The sequence below is a fragment of the Nannospalax galili genome, unplaced genomic scaffold (assembly GCF_000622305.1).
Source record: "Nannospalax galili isolate Female #2095 unplaced genomic scaffold, S.galili_v1.0 scaffold135, whole genome shotgun sequence".
Lineage (NCBI taxonomy): Eukaryota > Metazoa > Chordata > Mammalia > Rodentia > Spalacidae > Nannospalax > Nannospalax galili.
This window is the reverse complement of record NW_008338998.1, coordinates 3746251-3762099: the sequence shown is the minus strand read 5'-3', so window position 1 is coordinate 3762099 and position 15849 is coordinate 3746251. Positions and strand designations below refer to the sequence as shown.

At 41.4% G+C, this 15849-nt stretch overlaps 1 protein-coding gene across 4 annotated transcripts in view; it reads left to right on the top strand.

Annotated features, from left to right (window-relative positions):
- Window positions 1–1259: 1259 nt before the first annotated feature.
- Window positions 1260–15849, top strand: part of Herc2 (HECT and RLD domain containing E3 ubiquitin protein ligase 2) — a 209536-nt gene continuing 194946 nt past the window's right edge. For 3 of the 4 annotated variants that reach the window (XM_029563803.1, XM_008833640.3, XM_029563802.1), the window contains exons 1-2: window positions 1260–1361; window positions 1912–2014. In XM_029563803.1, the coding sequence (XP_029419663.1) occupies window positions 1943–2014 (72 nt within the window). In that variant the 5' untranslated portion in view covers window positions 1260–1361; window positions 1912–1942. Of the gene's footprint in view, window positions 1362–1421; window positions 1544–1911; window positions 2015–15849 lie in introns of those variants that run through there. The other variant, XM_029563801.1, reaches the window with a different exon arrangement.

Here is a 15849-nt window from a genome sequence, read left to right as displayed (position 1 = left end):
CCCCAGGGCAGGCAAGCTGTAGCTCTTGCATCTGTGTGGAAGGGGAAAATTGAGACGAGAAGGAACAAAAGCCATGCTGCTTAGAGAAGGTGGCAGGGAGGTCAGTCACCTAGCAGCTAGCAGCCACAGGCCAGGGAGGGAAGCTTTAGAAAAGGCGTAAGAAAGCTCAAAGTGTTGGGGAGTTTAAGAGCATACTTAAGCTCTAGCCAGCATCTGAAAGAAAAGGAAGAAAAAGAGACAGTTATGCCTGCCTCAAAAAGGTGGGCAGACTGAGAAGATCCTCATGGTGGCTTGTGTAGGGCCTGCACTTGGGGTTGAGGGTTCTAGGAAGAAAAATACATTATCTTTAGGTGAACTGGACTTCCTAGTGGTGGTCCCTGAGTCAGGTGAGGACTTGCCACACTGGATTAACCCTTAGAAGAGGAGACCAGGACATGCTCCATCTAGAGGTGGATTCCATTTACAGTAACATGTAAGCCTTAACCAATGAAAGGGAAAGAAAAACGCTGTGGGGGTGTCTAGGAATAAAAAGACGATGGATCTTGTATTGTTTCCTGCTGCCCCAAAGAGAGATGTGATACTTAGAGCTATTGCAAATCCCTTGATCCATGAAGTGACCTTGAAGCTACAGGCCAAGGATGATGTAGCACAAAGAGGCATCATATTGATCAAATAGAGCCAAGCTACCACTGGTGGCTTGGCCTACCGCTCATGCCTGCCTTTTTAAACATGGGAACCTCCTTCACAACGATTCTTTAAAATAAAATTACACCGCCAGCTCCTATTAAAAATCTCTTATGCCCTTGGACTTTTTTTAAATTTTTTTATTTAACCCATGGCTTATTTAGACCTGTAAAACTCAATTTCTAAGTGTTTGGAGAGTGTCCTATTTGTATTTATTTATAGCTTAATTCCATTTCGATTGCTTTTTCTTACATTTTCGTCTTATAACCACTCTTCAGTGCTACAAAAGCCAGGAGGCCTGATGGAGTTACTCGTCCAACAAGGGCCGCACCTGAGCCTGAGTGACCCACGCTCTGGGAACGAGCTTGTGTACGTGCGTGCCTGCGTGCACGGAAGTCCTGCCTCCTGGGGCCTGTGGTTGGCTCTAGCCATCGCGGGTGAACACCAAGAAGGAAGCTGAGCGGTGTTGAGGGAAGCAGGGAAGTTGGGCGGGCCGTGGCCTTTCCCTCCTCTCCATTGGCTGAAGCCTCGGAGCAGCCTCGCTCCATTGGGCGGACGGTGCCGTGCATCAGCCCGCTCCTCCGCCCGCAGCCGCCCCGGGATCGCAGGCGCCGGCCGGCTAGAGGCAGTGGAGTGTTCCCGCAGCTGGCGGGCCGAGGCGGCGGCGCCAGGTCCTGGTGAGCGGTGTCCAAAAGCGAGCGGAGGGCGGAAGGCTGGCGGCGGGCGTTGGCGTGGCGGGGCGTAGGCCTGCGCATACCCCAGGCCGCGCTGTGTCGGCTGTCTTTCCATTATTCCAGCGATTACTGTGGGTTTATCTGCAGGCACGACTTTTATTCCCCGCACCTGACACTGCTGTAGGGTAAAGCGGCCGGCGCACCCTGGTGTCACTTGTCTAGCGATCATGGGGTTTCCTGTTGGGTGTGTGTGTCCCTTTTGGATTTAAGGGAGGGGATGGCTTTGCGCTGTGGTCTCCTGTGATCATCGAGTCTCTAGGTCTCGCCCGAGAATTGCAAAAGCCGGGCGAAACTACCTCTGTTGGAAGTGGGATTTCCCTTTATCCGCCTACCCTGTATCGGTCCAGATTTCCCTCTGTCCCCTCATTCCCCTCCTCCAGCTCTCCTCCGCTCCCCTTTTACACCTTTATCTCTTCTGCGTTAAACATTGCAGAACGGTCTAAGTAACAGTTTAAAAGGCTTTAGGTTTCCGGCGTTTCTGTTTGACTTACAGGCCTGATCTCCAGGAGGAAGCTGGAGGAGAGATGCCTTCCGAGTCGTTCTGTTTGGCTGCCCAGGCTCGCCTAGACTCCAAATGGTTGAAAACAGATATACAGGTGGGTTGACATGCCTTTTTTCTCTGTGTGTTTTGCCTCAGTATTTAAGTTTCTGGTTAAGGTGCTTTAGGGGGATGTATGATTGGCTAAAAATTAGCTCTTGCCGAATTACAGGGCTGTTTCTTTTAACTTAAAACATAACATTGATTATGGCTACTTAGGTAGATCGTATGTAGCCGTGTTTTAATGTAGCCGTGTTTTAATTAAAGCTGTTAGCGAAAGAAGCTTGAGATTTAATTATGCATTTTTCCCCATTATTGTTTAAGAAGTCTGATTTTCTTTCTTTAATTTATTTTTTATTTTATTTTATTTTTTGAGACAAGGTTTTGTGTTTCTCAGGCTGGCCTGGAACTAGGGATGTAGTTGTGAATGACCTTGAACTTCTGATCTCTGCCTCTGCCTCCTGAGTGCTGGCTTTACAGGCATGTGCCAAAGTGCTGTGTTTATGTGGTGATGGGGATCAAACCCAGAACTTTTCTGCATGTCAGTCAAGCTCTTTGCCAACTGAGTTCCATCCCCACCCCTAACACTCTTAATCAAGACTTGATGACTTTTTTTATTTTTTTTTTTGAGACAGTGTCTCACTATGTAGCCCCAGCTGTCCTGGGACTCACTATGTAGTACAGTCTGGTGATAAACTCACAGTGATCTTCCTGCCTCTGTCTGCCATGTTCTGGGATCAAAGTTGTTTGTCGCTCCACTTGGCCTGTTTGTTTCTAACTGGTATTTTGGAGTGGGTGCTTATCCCTGCAGGGAAACAGTGATAAGTAGTAATATTTCTGGTTTGCAGAAACTCACTCATTTAGGGAATTTTGTGTTTGTGCTTCTGCAGAAGCAACAGTTTAGTTGAACTATTGGTTTTATATTTATTGTGGGTCTCACTAAGAGGAATGCTCAAATTTTCCCATCAGGAACACAGCTTGTTGGCTTAAGACTGTTATAATGTTTAATAAAGTAATTATAAGTTTGCCAGGAAATTATTAAGTAAAAATAACTAAATTTCTGTAGATGATTCTCTGCCTGTAAGCTAATGCTATTTATGAATGGTTTGGAAAACTACTTTTTGACCTCCCTATCACCTACATAAAGAAGTGCTTAAAATGTTTGTTTGTCTGTATGCTCTCCTCTTCCCTGAGGCTATGTTACATATGTGTCAGATAATAAACTTTTTATAACAGTCTTATGTAGAGCTCATTACAACGTTCCTTACTCTGCTCAGCAGCACAAGCAGTAGTTTAAACACATGCTGAGTGCCAGTTGTTAGGAAAGCTAAGTGTTTAGGATTGTTGTGGATTATAGGATTGTTATTAGTGCTGTGATGCTAGATAAAACCAAGCTAAGAAGTCAATTGATGTAGTAGTTCTTAGCCTTTTGATTTTGTTAAAGACATTTCTTCATATTTAGCTATTGCTGTCTGCTTTCCTTTTTCTTTTCTAAGTGGGCAGAAGAGGTGAGAGATAAGAAGTTTCTTATTTTTGAAATACCAAAATTCAGATAAACTTTTAAAATTTAAAATAGCATTTAAAATTTTATTTTTGTGCATGTGTATGTGATGTGCGTGTATATGTTCATGTCCACATATACCATGCAGTGCGTGTGGAGGTCAGAAGACAACCTCAGCATTGGTCCTTGTCTTTCACATTGTTTGCTGCAGGGTTTTTCTTGTTTGCTGCATGCGTACTCCAGGCTAGCTGGCCTGCCAGCTTCCACAAGTTCTCTTGTCTCTGCCTCCTATCTCCCTGTAAGAATGCTGAGATCAGGGCTTGCTCAAGAGCATTGACTGCTCTTGGAGAGGACCCGGTTTTGGTTCCCGACACCCACGGTGGCTAACATCCTACTGTAACTCCAGTTCCCAGGGATCCTCTGCCTTCTGACCTCCATAGGCATTGCATACACACGATGCACTTATATACATGCAGGCAAAACACTCACACACATAAAACTAAACAAATAAATACAAATTTAAAAAAAGAATGCTGAGGTTACAGACGTATTCTGGTGTGTCTGGCTTTGTTTTACACGAGTTCTAGGGATTCGAACCCTGGTTGTCAGGCTTATTTAGCAAGCACTTTTACCCGCTGAGCCATCTTCTCATTCCAAGACAAACTTTAAAAAAAAAAAATTATTTTTATTTTGTGTGTATGAGTGTATTGCCTGCATGTATGTGAGTGCACCCATGTTGTGCAATGCTGCAGAGGTCAGAAGAAGTCTTCAGATTCCCCTGGAACTGGAGTTAAGGACAGTTCGTAGCTGCCATGTGGGTGTGGGAATTGAACCTGGGTCCTCTGCAAGAGCAATCAGCGCTCTTAGCCGCTGAGCCACCTCTCCAGCCCCCAAGACAAACTTTTTAAGATTTATTTTTTCAGGTTTATATAGTTTAAGGCACATTTTTTTTTTTTTTTTTTTTTCTTTTTGAGACAGGGTCTTCCTGTAGCCCGGCTGGTCTGGAACTTACTTTGTAGACCAGGCTGGCCTTGCTCTCACAGAGATCTGCCTGACTCTGCCTTCTGATTGCTGGATTAAAGGCATGAACAGCTGTGCCTGGCTCTTGAGACACTTCTTGAAGTAAGGAGACTTGCCAAAAGGCTAGGGTTATAGCTCAGTGCTAGAGGGGGTTCCTAGCATGTTTGCGGTCTTTAGATTCTGATCACTGCAAAAACAAACAAAGCAAACCCCAAACACACCAAACCAAAAAACCCAACCCCTCCTTTACCCAGTGAAGTTTTTTCCTTCATAATTGCAGCCGAATGACTGCCAAATATGTTTTAGTATTTTGATCTAAAACCACTTTAGTGAGAAATTGATCATCTCTGATGAGTCAGATCTGTTTAAAATGAAGCACCATGTATACATCATTTCACTTTTTTTCTCTCTTCAGTGTGATACTAGTATTTGGCCCTTTTTAGACATTTTAAATATTATTTGTAAGTCTTCACACTGCCTTCTAAGAACAAGTGACTAGGTTTTGTTTATACATCACAGGAAAAATGTGTTTGGTATTTGAATAGCATGGAAAAAGAGATTGCTTTGTGAAATTTATGCAGCATTGTTTATTACATATTACATGTTGTTTTTCCCTAAGGAATTAGACTCTGTCCCTGTTCAGAGTCCTCTGGCAGACCCACATTGCCATTGCAAACATTATCCTGACAGACTTTAGTCTCATCTTTCTTAGGATGGCTTTCCTGGATTGAGAAGTTTTTCATTAACTCATGGTTAATAAATAGTGTGTGGGAAAGTCATACATACATGTATATGTAAATTTTAGGAAATTTATTTCCTGCAAGCTAATTTTGTTTGAAATGCCCATGAAGTTTTTAGTAACTTTAGAACGGAAATGTTTTTGGAGTATGAAATTTTTTTTTTTTTTTGGTCTTTTTGAGACAGGGTCTCCCTGTAGCCCCAGCTGTCCTGGAACTCACTATGCAGACCAGGCTGGCCTTGAACTCACAGAGATCCACCTGCCTCTGCCTCCTGAGTGCTGGGATTAAAGGTATACACCATCATGCCCAGCGAAGTGTGAAAATTAAAAAAAATATATTATTTTTTATTTTATGTGTACGAGTGTATTACCTGCATGTATATAAATGCACCCATGTTGTGCAATGCCTGCAGAGATCAGAAGAGGGCGTTGGATCCCCTGGAACTGGAGTTATGGATAGTTGTTAGCTGCCATGTGGGTGCTGGGAACCAAACAGGTTCTCTCTAAGAGCAATCAGCGCTCTAACTGCAAAGCCATCTCTTGAGAGTGTGAAAACCTTTACATATACTGTAAACATTGATCTTGACTTCTTGATTGTAGATAATTGGCATATATCAGCATTGGATCTTTGCAGCCAACAGTTTCTAATGGAGTGCTCATTCTATTCCAGGAATCCACCTGATTTTCACATAAATATGAAACACTTGTGGGCTGGAGAAATGGCTCAGTCATCAAAGCATTTCTGTGAAAGTGTGAGGATTTCTAGCCTGTACACAAATAACTAGGTGACTGTGGTGGCCTGCCTGTCATCTTGGTGCTTGGTGGGGAGAACCCAGGGAAACCCTGGGAACTCCAGGGCAAGCTGGCCAGCTAGACTAGTGGAATCGGTGAGCTCTGGGTTCAAGTGAGAGGTCTCTGTCAATCAATACGGACAGCAATGAGGTAGACACCTGATGTCAGTCTCTGCCTGCCACAGGCATGTGCACACACAGATGGCACACACACTTGCACATATATGTGTGCCATACACATGTGAATGTGTATATACACATGCACACCCCCCCCCTCCCCCCGGGAGAAAAACCAAGTCATTAGTTTTTAAAACTTTTCTGATTTTTGTGTTTTATCACATAGTTTCAGGATAGCGTGTCTGTCTGATGTGATTGTAGATTTTCAGGAAACCAAAAAATAAATTACATAAAGGAACTGTAAACATTGTACATGACACCTTAAAAAGCTTTTTTTTTGTCTTTTTTTTTTTTTTTTTTTTGCCAGTCTTGGAAGGCTAAGGGTATGTCTTTGAGCATGAGCCCTGAATGGGAGATTGTTGCTCTTTCTTATATAAGCTGCACTCGGATGCATTTCCTACAGTTTCTATTTAAGGATTCTTTGAAGTGGCACATGAAATTAGATATGCATGAAGCAATTTTTTAACCTTTTATTTTTGAAAATAATAATAGACTCAGGAAGTTGCAAAGAAAATAGAAGGTCAAAGCGTACTCAAGACCAGACTTATCCAGGGATTATATCTTATTTCATGGTAGGATAATATCAGAAGCAAGTCATTCACATTATTACAATTGATGTGCATGGTTCTGTGCCACTCTGTCCGAAGCATCAATTTATGTAACCATCACCACAATTAGAAACTTATCACCATAGTTACCTCCTTGGTGCTAGCCCTTTGTAGTCTCTACCATCACAGTCTGTAATCCCTGGCGCTGAGAACTGGTGTGTTCTCTAGCTACAGAGTTTTGTTATTTTGAGGTTATCAATTGGTATATGGCTTTTCAGAGACTAACTTTGTTCTCTCAGCATTAGCCTTCAAGGTCCATCAGAGTTGTTGAGTATGTCAGTAGTTCAGTTCTGGATCGTTTATTTGTCCTGGATTGGGCATATAATCATCAATTCAAAATATTAAGCATACAAGTGAACCTTAAAAGTTAAACTTACTGAATGTAAATAGTGTCACATTGTGTTAGACATCAGAAGTTGATAAAAAAGGTGCATAAGCAGTGAACATTTAGTGAGTGCTCTTCTCAGGTTTTCACTGATTATTCAGCTGGTTGATGATACGTTGAAATGAAAGAATGTGGCAAATGTAGGTAATGTAATGTTTTGGGGATCGGATTCTAAAAGGTACTCTTTACCTGTCATATCTAAGGTACGGATGCCTCAATAGAATATTATTGTTTAGTTTATACAATTCCAGAATGGAAATGAGGGTTTGATATTCTTATGTATGACATTTTGTTGGATTGACTCAAAGTATTATGCGTGATCATTAATTTGGACTCTCCTGTTGTTCCAGTTTAAAGACAAACCCAAATGACAATGCCTCACCATGTGTTTCCAGTAATTCTTCATCTGTTTCTCAGGTTGACCCCCCCCCCCCATTTTCAGCACCCAATCTTGTTTTGATAAAGAAACGAATAGGAATGAAAAGAAAAGCAGTATGTATTTTTGTGCAACTTTTAACACAAGATTAGAACACCATAGCTGATTTCTTTTTTTGGTTTAGAATTTATAACTTCAATATTCATGTGTCTTATAATAAAATCACCCAGTCTTCTTTAATATGCAGATAATCTTTCTGCATATTATACTTTTCCTTTACAGTTGTCGTTTTCATTCTTTAGTTGTGTTTTTGAGTGATTATGCATTCAGATGCACTGTTTTCTTTAACTGGGAGTATCTAAGTTTTTCTTTTAATTGCTGAATCCTAATTGTAACAGTCGTATATGTCATTTCATGTTAGTATGGTCAGGGCTGTTTGAGCATTACAGTTATGTCAGGAATATAACACATAACCCCTGGGTTAAAATGTTATTTTGAATAACCCATCAACTCCCAATTTGTGCTGTCCGTTTACTTCTCTGTGTGGGGCCATCCATTGGAGTGTGGTGACCTACCAGGAGTCACACCCTTAAAACTGACTCTTCTCCCCAGAAGCCACCGATTGTTTATAGCTCCTTAGCCTACAGAATGGGGGAAAAAGCAGTCTTTAAATGTTTATTCCTACTGCTTCAGCCTTCTGGGTGTCTGTAAGGGATGTGCTATAGTACCTGGCTGTGGATTCAGTTCTACTTTAGTTTTTTTTTTTTAAAGAGAAGATCAAGGGTGGGGAGTGTGGGAGCATGCTCAGTGGAACAGTATACAGAGACAGTACGAAAATGAAAAAAAATAAAGAGAATTAGTTTGGTTTTGGCATATTACTTGAGCTTTGTTTTCAGTGCTTGATCCTAAGGTTTATTTGGGCGATCCATAAAGCCTTTTCTCTTGGGATAGCTTATCCTCCTGCCAAAGCAATGACCTCCTTAAAAGTCCACCTGATACTTACTGTGAGCCCCTAACTCTTGCAGTTGACTCGTGCTGCCTGAGCCCATGCTTCATTTCTTTCTTGGTGTCAGTTCCTGTAACCCTCAACATTGTGTTCCTCAAGATGTCCAGTCTGTGCCTTCCAAGAAAGGATTACCTGTCAGGTACACAGCTTCTATCCTTTCCTCTTCTGTCCTTACTGTGTGAGACTTTTCCTGGAGAGATGGCTAATAAACATCTCTTTATTGATAGGGAAACTGATGATGGACCAAAGTAACCATCTTCCCAAAAGCCAGCTTGCTTTTTTTGGTCTTTTTGAGACAGGGTCTCCTGTAGCTCCATCTGGCCTGGAACTCACTATGTAGACCAGACTGGCCCTGAACTCACATAGATCCGCCTGCCTCTACCTCCTGAGTGCTGGGATCAAAGGCACGTGCCACCCTGCCCTGCCAGCTTGTTTTATTACAGAACATACACAAAGCCCACCCCAGCCTGAGGACTCAAAGAAGCCGAAACCCTGGAGCTCCTGCATCCTTTGCAGGAACTGATAGGTGGACAGTTTCCTCTCTCTCAACTGTTGACTGCTTCTGTGGCCTTGTGAATCTTCTTAGTTTCAAGAACTTCTGAGACTTGCAAGTTGTTTATTTCTGAGTCTTATGAGCCTCCCTCCCCTCCTTCCTGTAGGGAATATTTCACTTCTGAAGAAATTGCTATACAACAGTCCTATACAACCCTGGCAGTACTTATCCTCTAACATGTTTGAACCTTTGGATATGTTTTAATTTAATTTAATTTAATTTTATTATTCAATTTTTTAATCTTTTTGAGACAGGGTCTCATGTAGCCCAGGCTGGACTTAAACTTTCCATATAACTAAGGATGATCTTGAACTTCTGACTTTCTTGCCTTTATCTCCAGCATGCTGAAATTATAGGCCTCATACATGCTAAGCAAGTACTCTACCAATTTAGTTCCATCCCCGGTCCATAATTAAAAAAAAAAAAATCTTAACACCAGTGTCTCTCAGTCTAAACTATAGCAGCTGATCTGTGGTGGTCCTAGAGTGCAGTTGGGGCAGAGGATGATGATTTTCCTCAGATGTTGGCATTTCCTCCAAGCCATCATATATAACTCATTTGATGGGATTTCCAGGTTTAGTTCTGTATCCCTGCTAAGATCTAGGTTTATGTTTACTGTGTGTGAGTAGGGAGGACTTCCATGTTTGTGCAGAGTAATGAACTTATTGAGCAAAAGGCTATTTTGGCTAACAGCTTTGAAGTTTCCAGTCCATGATTGCTTGGTCCTTTTGTTTGTGTGTGTGTGTGTGGGGGGGCAGGGTTGTGAAGAGGTAACACATCATAGTAGGAACATGTACTAGAACAAAGCTTACAATATCAGCCAGGAAGCAAAAAGGAAGAAAAAAAGCCTGGGGTCCCACAGTTCCCTTTGAGGGACACTTCAAATTACCTAAGGATTGTCCTCTAGTCTCCACCTCCTGTAGGTCCCATCATCTCCCTGAAACTCCTCAGGGGGCAAACCTTTGACACATGAACCTTGAGGGACACTTACTCAAACTGTAGCATTGGCACAAATCTCCAGTTTTTCTCAAACTGATTTTCATTCCTGTTTGTATTTGCCCCTTTCCCTACCTTTCATATCTCTGACCCATTGTTCTGAAATAGTAAGTAGTTTCCTTGTCTGGGCTGATTGACTTGACTCTGACTCCTTCACTTTCTGTGTTTGTAGTTTCTTCCTCCTTTCTCTCCCTTCATTGCAGTTACATTGCGGCATAGCTCATAGTTTCCCTTGAGAGCTCAGTATGGAGGTTGAGTTAATGTCTATAGGTCAGCACACCTGAGCCCTGAGGGCATTTGCTCTATGGTGGGGACTGGATGCAACTCCTGTAAGAGACTGTAACCCCTGTCTGACACTGAAAGAGCAGATGAGCAGTGCCTTCCCACTTCCCTGACTTCTCACTTCCTCGCCAGGGTTCAGGACCTAGAGTGCCCATGATGTACTTTCAGGAAGTAGCTTACTTCTCTCCTACCAGTTCGTACTTTACCAAGAGTCCTGTGTTGGGGTTTTTTAAGTTATCTCATTAGTAAGGTGAATAACAATAGCATAGGAGTGCTGAGAAAAAGCAGTTTTTCTATGGAGGTAAGTGGAATGCTTAGTTTTCTGTTACTATGTAACAAATCACTAAACACAGATTTTGCAAGTTTTTTTGGTCTTTTTGAGACAGGGTCTTCCTGTAACCCCAGCTGGGCTGGAACTCACTATGTAGACGGCTGGCCTTTATTCTTTTGGAGGGAAGATAAGTGTAGGTGTAGTAAAAGGGTTATTAAATGCTTAAGGAATTTTTGCTTTGGTTTGGTTTGGTGTTTTGTTTTGTTTTGTTGGTCTTTTTGAGACAGGGTCTTCCTGTAACCCCAGCTGGGCTGGAACTCACTATGTAGACCAGGCTGGCCTTGAACTCACAGAGATCCACCTGCCTCTGCCTCCTGACTGCTGGGATTAAAGGCATGCACCACCACACCTAGCATAAAATAATACTCTTATATTCTGATAGTTTTGTTGCGTCAGTAGTCTAACTAGTTTAGCTCAGTCATCTGCTGGCTGGGCTTTGCCCCAGTCTGGGCCACAAAATCCTCATTGGCAGACTTTAGTTCCTTGTGGTTGTAGTTTGAAGCCTTGGACTCAGAGACTGCTCCTCTCTAGGCATTCCATAGCCTGTATATGTGCTGCTTCTAGGCTGCGTGAGAGCATGTCTTCAAGTAGTCCAGTCAGTCTTTCCAGGATTTTCATCTTACCAAGTAAACCCCAAGGATAAAGTTTCTTTTGATTAACTAGGAAGCCACTGACTTGAAACCCTAATTACTTATGTAGAATCCTCACATTTGTCATAGAGGTATAGTCAGAGATGTAACATCTCAACATCTCATCTTATTTATAGGTCTTGTACTTAGATTATCAGGAGATAACACAGGGTGGGTATATATTCTAGAGAACCAGAATTTTGGGGAGCATTTTAGGTCCTGTCGTTACTTGTTATGGATTATTTGGATAAAAGTGAGATACTGAATATCTGCTTGCACAGATTGTATAGGAGAGAATTATGAATGATTGTAGAAAAAGTCTTCAACAGTGTAGAAGAAATTGGGGTTGAAGAGATGGCTGAGCAGTTATTCCCAGCAGCCACATGGAGTAACAACCAGTTCTAGGGGATCCAAAATGCTTTCTGGCCTCCATGGGCTCCTGCATTCGTGTGGAGCACACAAAGGCATGCAGGCACACATACAGACAAATAATTTAAAATGTAGAAGAATCCTATGCACAAGACATCCTCTGTTCTTGATCTGTTTTAAAGAAACTGCTACTGAAGGTAGTGGGTACTTTTTGAGGGTGGTGCCTGCTGAAGAATGAGATAGTGCACTTGTGTACGAAACAGGCCCTGGCCTATTAGAAGGTGGATAAACAGAAGTGTCTTTCTTTCTCTCCCTCTATTTATCTCCTTTCCTTTTGTGTCTCTTTTTTGTTCTGTCTCCTCTATTAGAAGCTAGACAAATAGAAGCCCTCTTTCTCTTTCTCTCTCTCTCCATCCCTCCCACCCTCCCTCCCTCTTTTAAAATAGATTCAGTGTCTCATTATGTAGTCACGGCTGGCATGGCACTCACTAAATAGATAGACCAGGCTGGCTTCTCAGACTTGGCAATGATCCTTATGCCTCTGCCTCCCATGTGCTGGGATTGCAAGTGTGTGCCACCATACCTGGCTAGAACTGTGTCTTCTCATATGAGGTGTGTTTGTTATTAGAGAAGATGGCTTCACTTTAACCTGCAGTTTTCAGAGTGGGTACCTTCTAAGGGTGTTTCAGATGGCTTCTTTTTCTGCTTTGTGCTGCTGCTAGCTCTGGGAAACCTTTTTCCTGACAAAGATGTGGACAAGCCAGGGTGTTTTATTTTTCTTTTCTCCTTTGAATGCCATTATGTACTCATGTAATTTAATTGACTGTTGTCTCTTATGTTTACTATGTATTGTGATGCTCAAAATTGTGGAGTTTGTCCAGGAGTCTTCATTAGTTTTTGTTCAAATTATTATTATTATTTTTGAGAAAGTGGAATATGGCATTCTTGTATGGTCTGCACTGATCCTTGAATTGGCCTTTCCCCCCAAAGCCCTGGTCCTTTCATGGGAAATGGTGCTGAGACTAATATGTAGTTACTAGGTGTAGTAAGAGTGCTATTTCTAAGTTCTTTCCAAACACAGAACAATTTTTTTTTTTTTTTTTTTTGGTCTTTTTGAGACAGGGTCTCCCTGTAGCCCCAGCTGGCTTGGATTTGCTATGGAGACCAGGCTGGCCTCAAACTCACAGAGATCTGCCTGCCTCTGCCCGGCAGAACAGATATTTTAAAAATGAAGTTTTTAAGCTGGGTGTGGTGGCACACATTTTTAATCCCAGCACTAGGGAGAGAGAGGCAGGCAGATCTCTGTGAGTTCAAGACCAGCCTGGTCTTCATAGTGAGTTCACAGAGATCCACCTGCCTGTTTCTTTTATACTTAAAACCTTTGTTTTTGTTGTGCTTTATCATAAGCATGTTATTTATTTATTTTATGTGTATGAGTGTTATGCCTGCATTTGTGTAAGTGCACCCATGTGGTGCAGTGCCTGAGGAGGACAGAAGAGGGCATCAGATCTCTGGAACTGGAGTTACAGACAGTTGTTAGCTGCCATGCTGGTGCTAGAATTTGAACCCAGGTCTTCAACAAGAAAAAACAGTGCTCTTAACCACTGAACTAGCTCTCCAGCCCCATCATAAGCATGTTTTATCATATGAGCATTGCTTTGGCATATAATATCAGTGGAATAGCTTTTAAGTGTTAAAGTTATCAATACAATCAGTACATAAGGTTTGAGATTATTTTTTCCTCCTTAGACTATATTCTACTAATGATGAGCTGAAATGGTCCCCTGAGAAACCTTTTTTTTTTTTTTTTTGATAAACAGGTTAATTTTCTCTTTGCCAGTTGTAGGCTTTGCTTTTTTTCTTTTTTTGATGTAACTTGAATATTTGAAGATGGAACCCGTTTATGCTTTATAAGTAAACATGTATGGAATGCTCATGTTTTTTGTTAGTCCCTGCTTCCTCCTCCTTGTCCCATCAGTCTCCTCATGGGTTATCATTGTTACTCATTTTAGGTTTAGCTTTTCAGAACATGTGTATGCATGTATGATGTATGTCTTTTCTTTTTTTGCATGTTACAAGAAATTTAGCATAGTGAATGCTGAGGAGAAAGCAGTACTGAAAGTATCCTCATACTTGAATTCTAGTTGCTCTGTGGAGTTATAGCAAGAAAAACCACATGGTAATGGAGCAAAAGCAAGCATGCAGACTATTAGAATACAACAGAGGGCCAGGAGATCCACATATGTAACCACAGCTATCTGATTTTCCACAATGGTGCCAAAAACATACATTGGCACAAAAATAAGTCTCTTTAACAAGTGGGGTTGGGGAGACTGTATATCCGCATGTAGAAGGCCAAAATCAACTGTATAAAAATCAACTCTAAATGGATCAAAGACATCATTATAACACCTAAAACTTTGAAACTGCTAGTAGGAGACATAAAACACAGACATAGAGAATTTTTTTTTTTTTTTTGGTCTTTTTGGGAAAGGGTCTCCCTGTAGCCCCAGCTGTCCTGGAACTTACTATGTAGACCAGACTGGCCTTGAACTCACAGAGATCCACCTGCCTCTGCCTCCTGAGTGCTGGATAATGTATTTTTAAACAGGACCTCAGTAAGCATAGGAAGTAACAAGAGTTGGCAAATGGGATTGCACAAAATGAAAAACCTTCACAGTAAAGGGAACAGAGTCTGCAGAATGGGAGGTAATTTTTTATCAGTTATGAATCTGATAATCCAGAATATAACTTAACATAAAAGTTAAGTTTAGTTTAAAAAGTTAAACACCTCAAGTACTAATAATCTAGTCAAGAACAGGCAAATCAACTGAGTACTTTTCAAATGAAGAAGTAAATACTTGACAAAATGCTCAACATCTATTCCTGTTAGCAAATGTAAATCAAAATTACATTAAGGGGTTGGGGAGATGGCTAAGTGGTTAAGAGCATTGGCTGCTCTTGCAGAGAACCAGGGTTTGATTCCCAGCACCCACATGGTGGCTAATAACCACCTGTAACTCCAGTTCCAGGGGGATTCAATGCAGACATTGCACATGCAGGCAGTATACTCATACACATAAAGTAAAAATAATTAAAAATTATAAATAAATCTACATTGAGATTGCATCTCACTCCAGTTAGGATGGCTATTATCAAGAAAATAGGAACACATGCTGTTGTGGGTGGTGGGGAAAAAGGAACCCCTAGGCACTGCTGGTGAGAATATACCCAAAGGAATCAAAGCTGCATGCAGTAGAGAAATCTACAATATCCATGTGTACTGTGTACTTGTTAAAACAGTCAGGTCAGGAAATAAGTTTGGTACCCCTCAGTGGAAGAATGGATAAAGAAAGTGTGGCATAGATAGACCTGGATTATTTAACTGGGTGTTAAGAAAAAAAGTGAGTCATTTTTGAGAAAATTAATGGAACTGGAGACCATAAACAAAATAAGTCAGATTCAGAAAGACAAACATTTTCTGTAGGGTGTAGAATCTTTTAAAAAAGGAAAATAGGTGGAGAACTCTTAAGGACTAGGGAATAGACTAATCAGAGGTCTCTGTGTGGAGATAAGTGGAGGTAATAGAGTACATGTGATCAAAGTACTTTATATGTATAAGTGAAAATGCCACTCATTATTTTGTGCAGTGAATAAACAATCATAAAGCTTTGTATGGTGGCATACTCCTGAATTCTCACAAGGGAAGCTGAGGCAAGAGAATTGCCAGTTAGAAGACAGCCTAGGATACTTAGCAAGAACCTGTCTTAAAAAAAGAAAGAACAAACCAGGTGTGGTGGTGCACACCTCTAATCTCAGCACTTAGGAGGCAGAGGTAGGCTGATCTCTAAGATCGAGGCCAGCCTGGTCTACAGAGCAAGTTCCAGGCCAGCTGGAGCTACAGGGAAACCCTGTCTCAAAAAATCAACCTCCTGGCTAAAGACATAAAATCCCAGCAACATAATATACTAGTAAAAGTTAGCATGGTGTGCACAGTGCTCTGCAGTGGTGTTTTTTTTTTTGTTTTTTTTTTAACCTTTCTGTATTTATATGCTCTTCATTAAATGTTATGAATTTTTAAATAAATTAAGTAAATAGTTAATTGATTTGTTACTAGTTGAATAAATTAA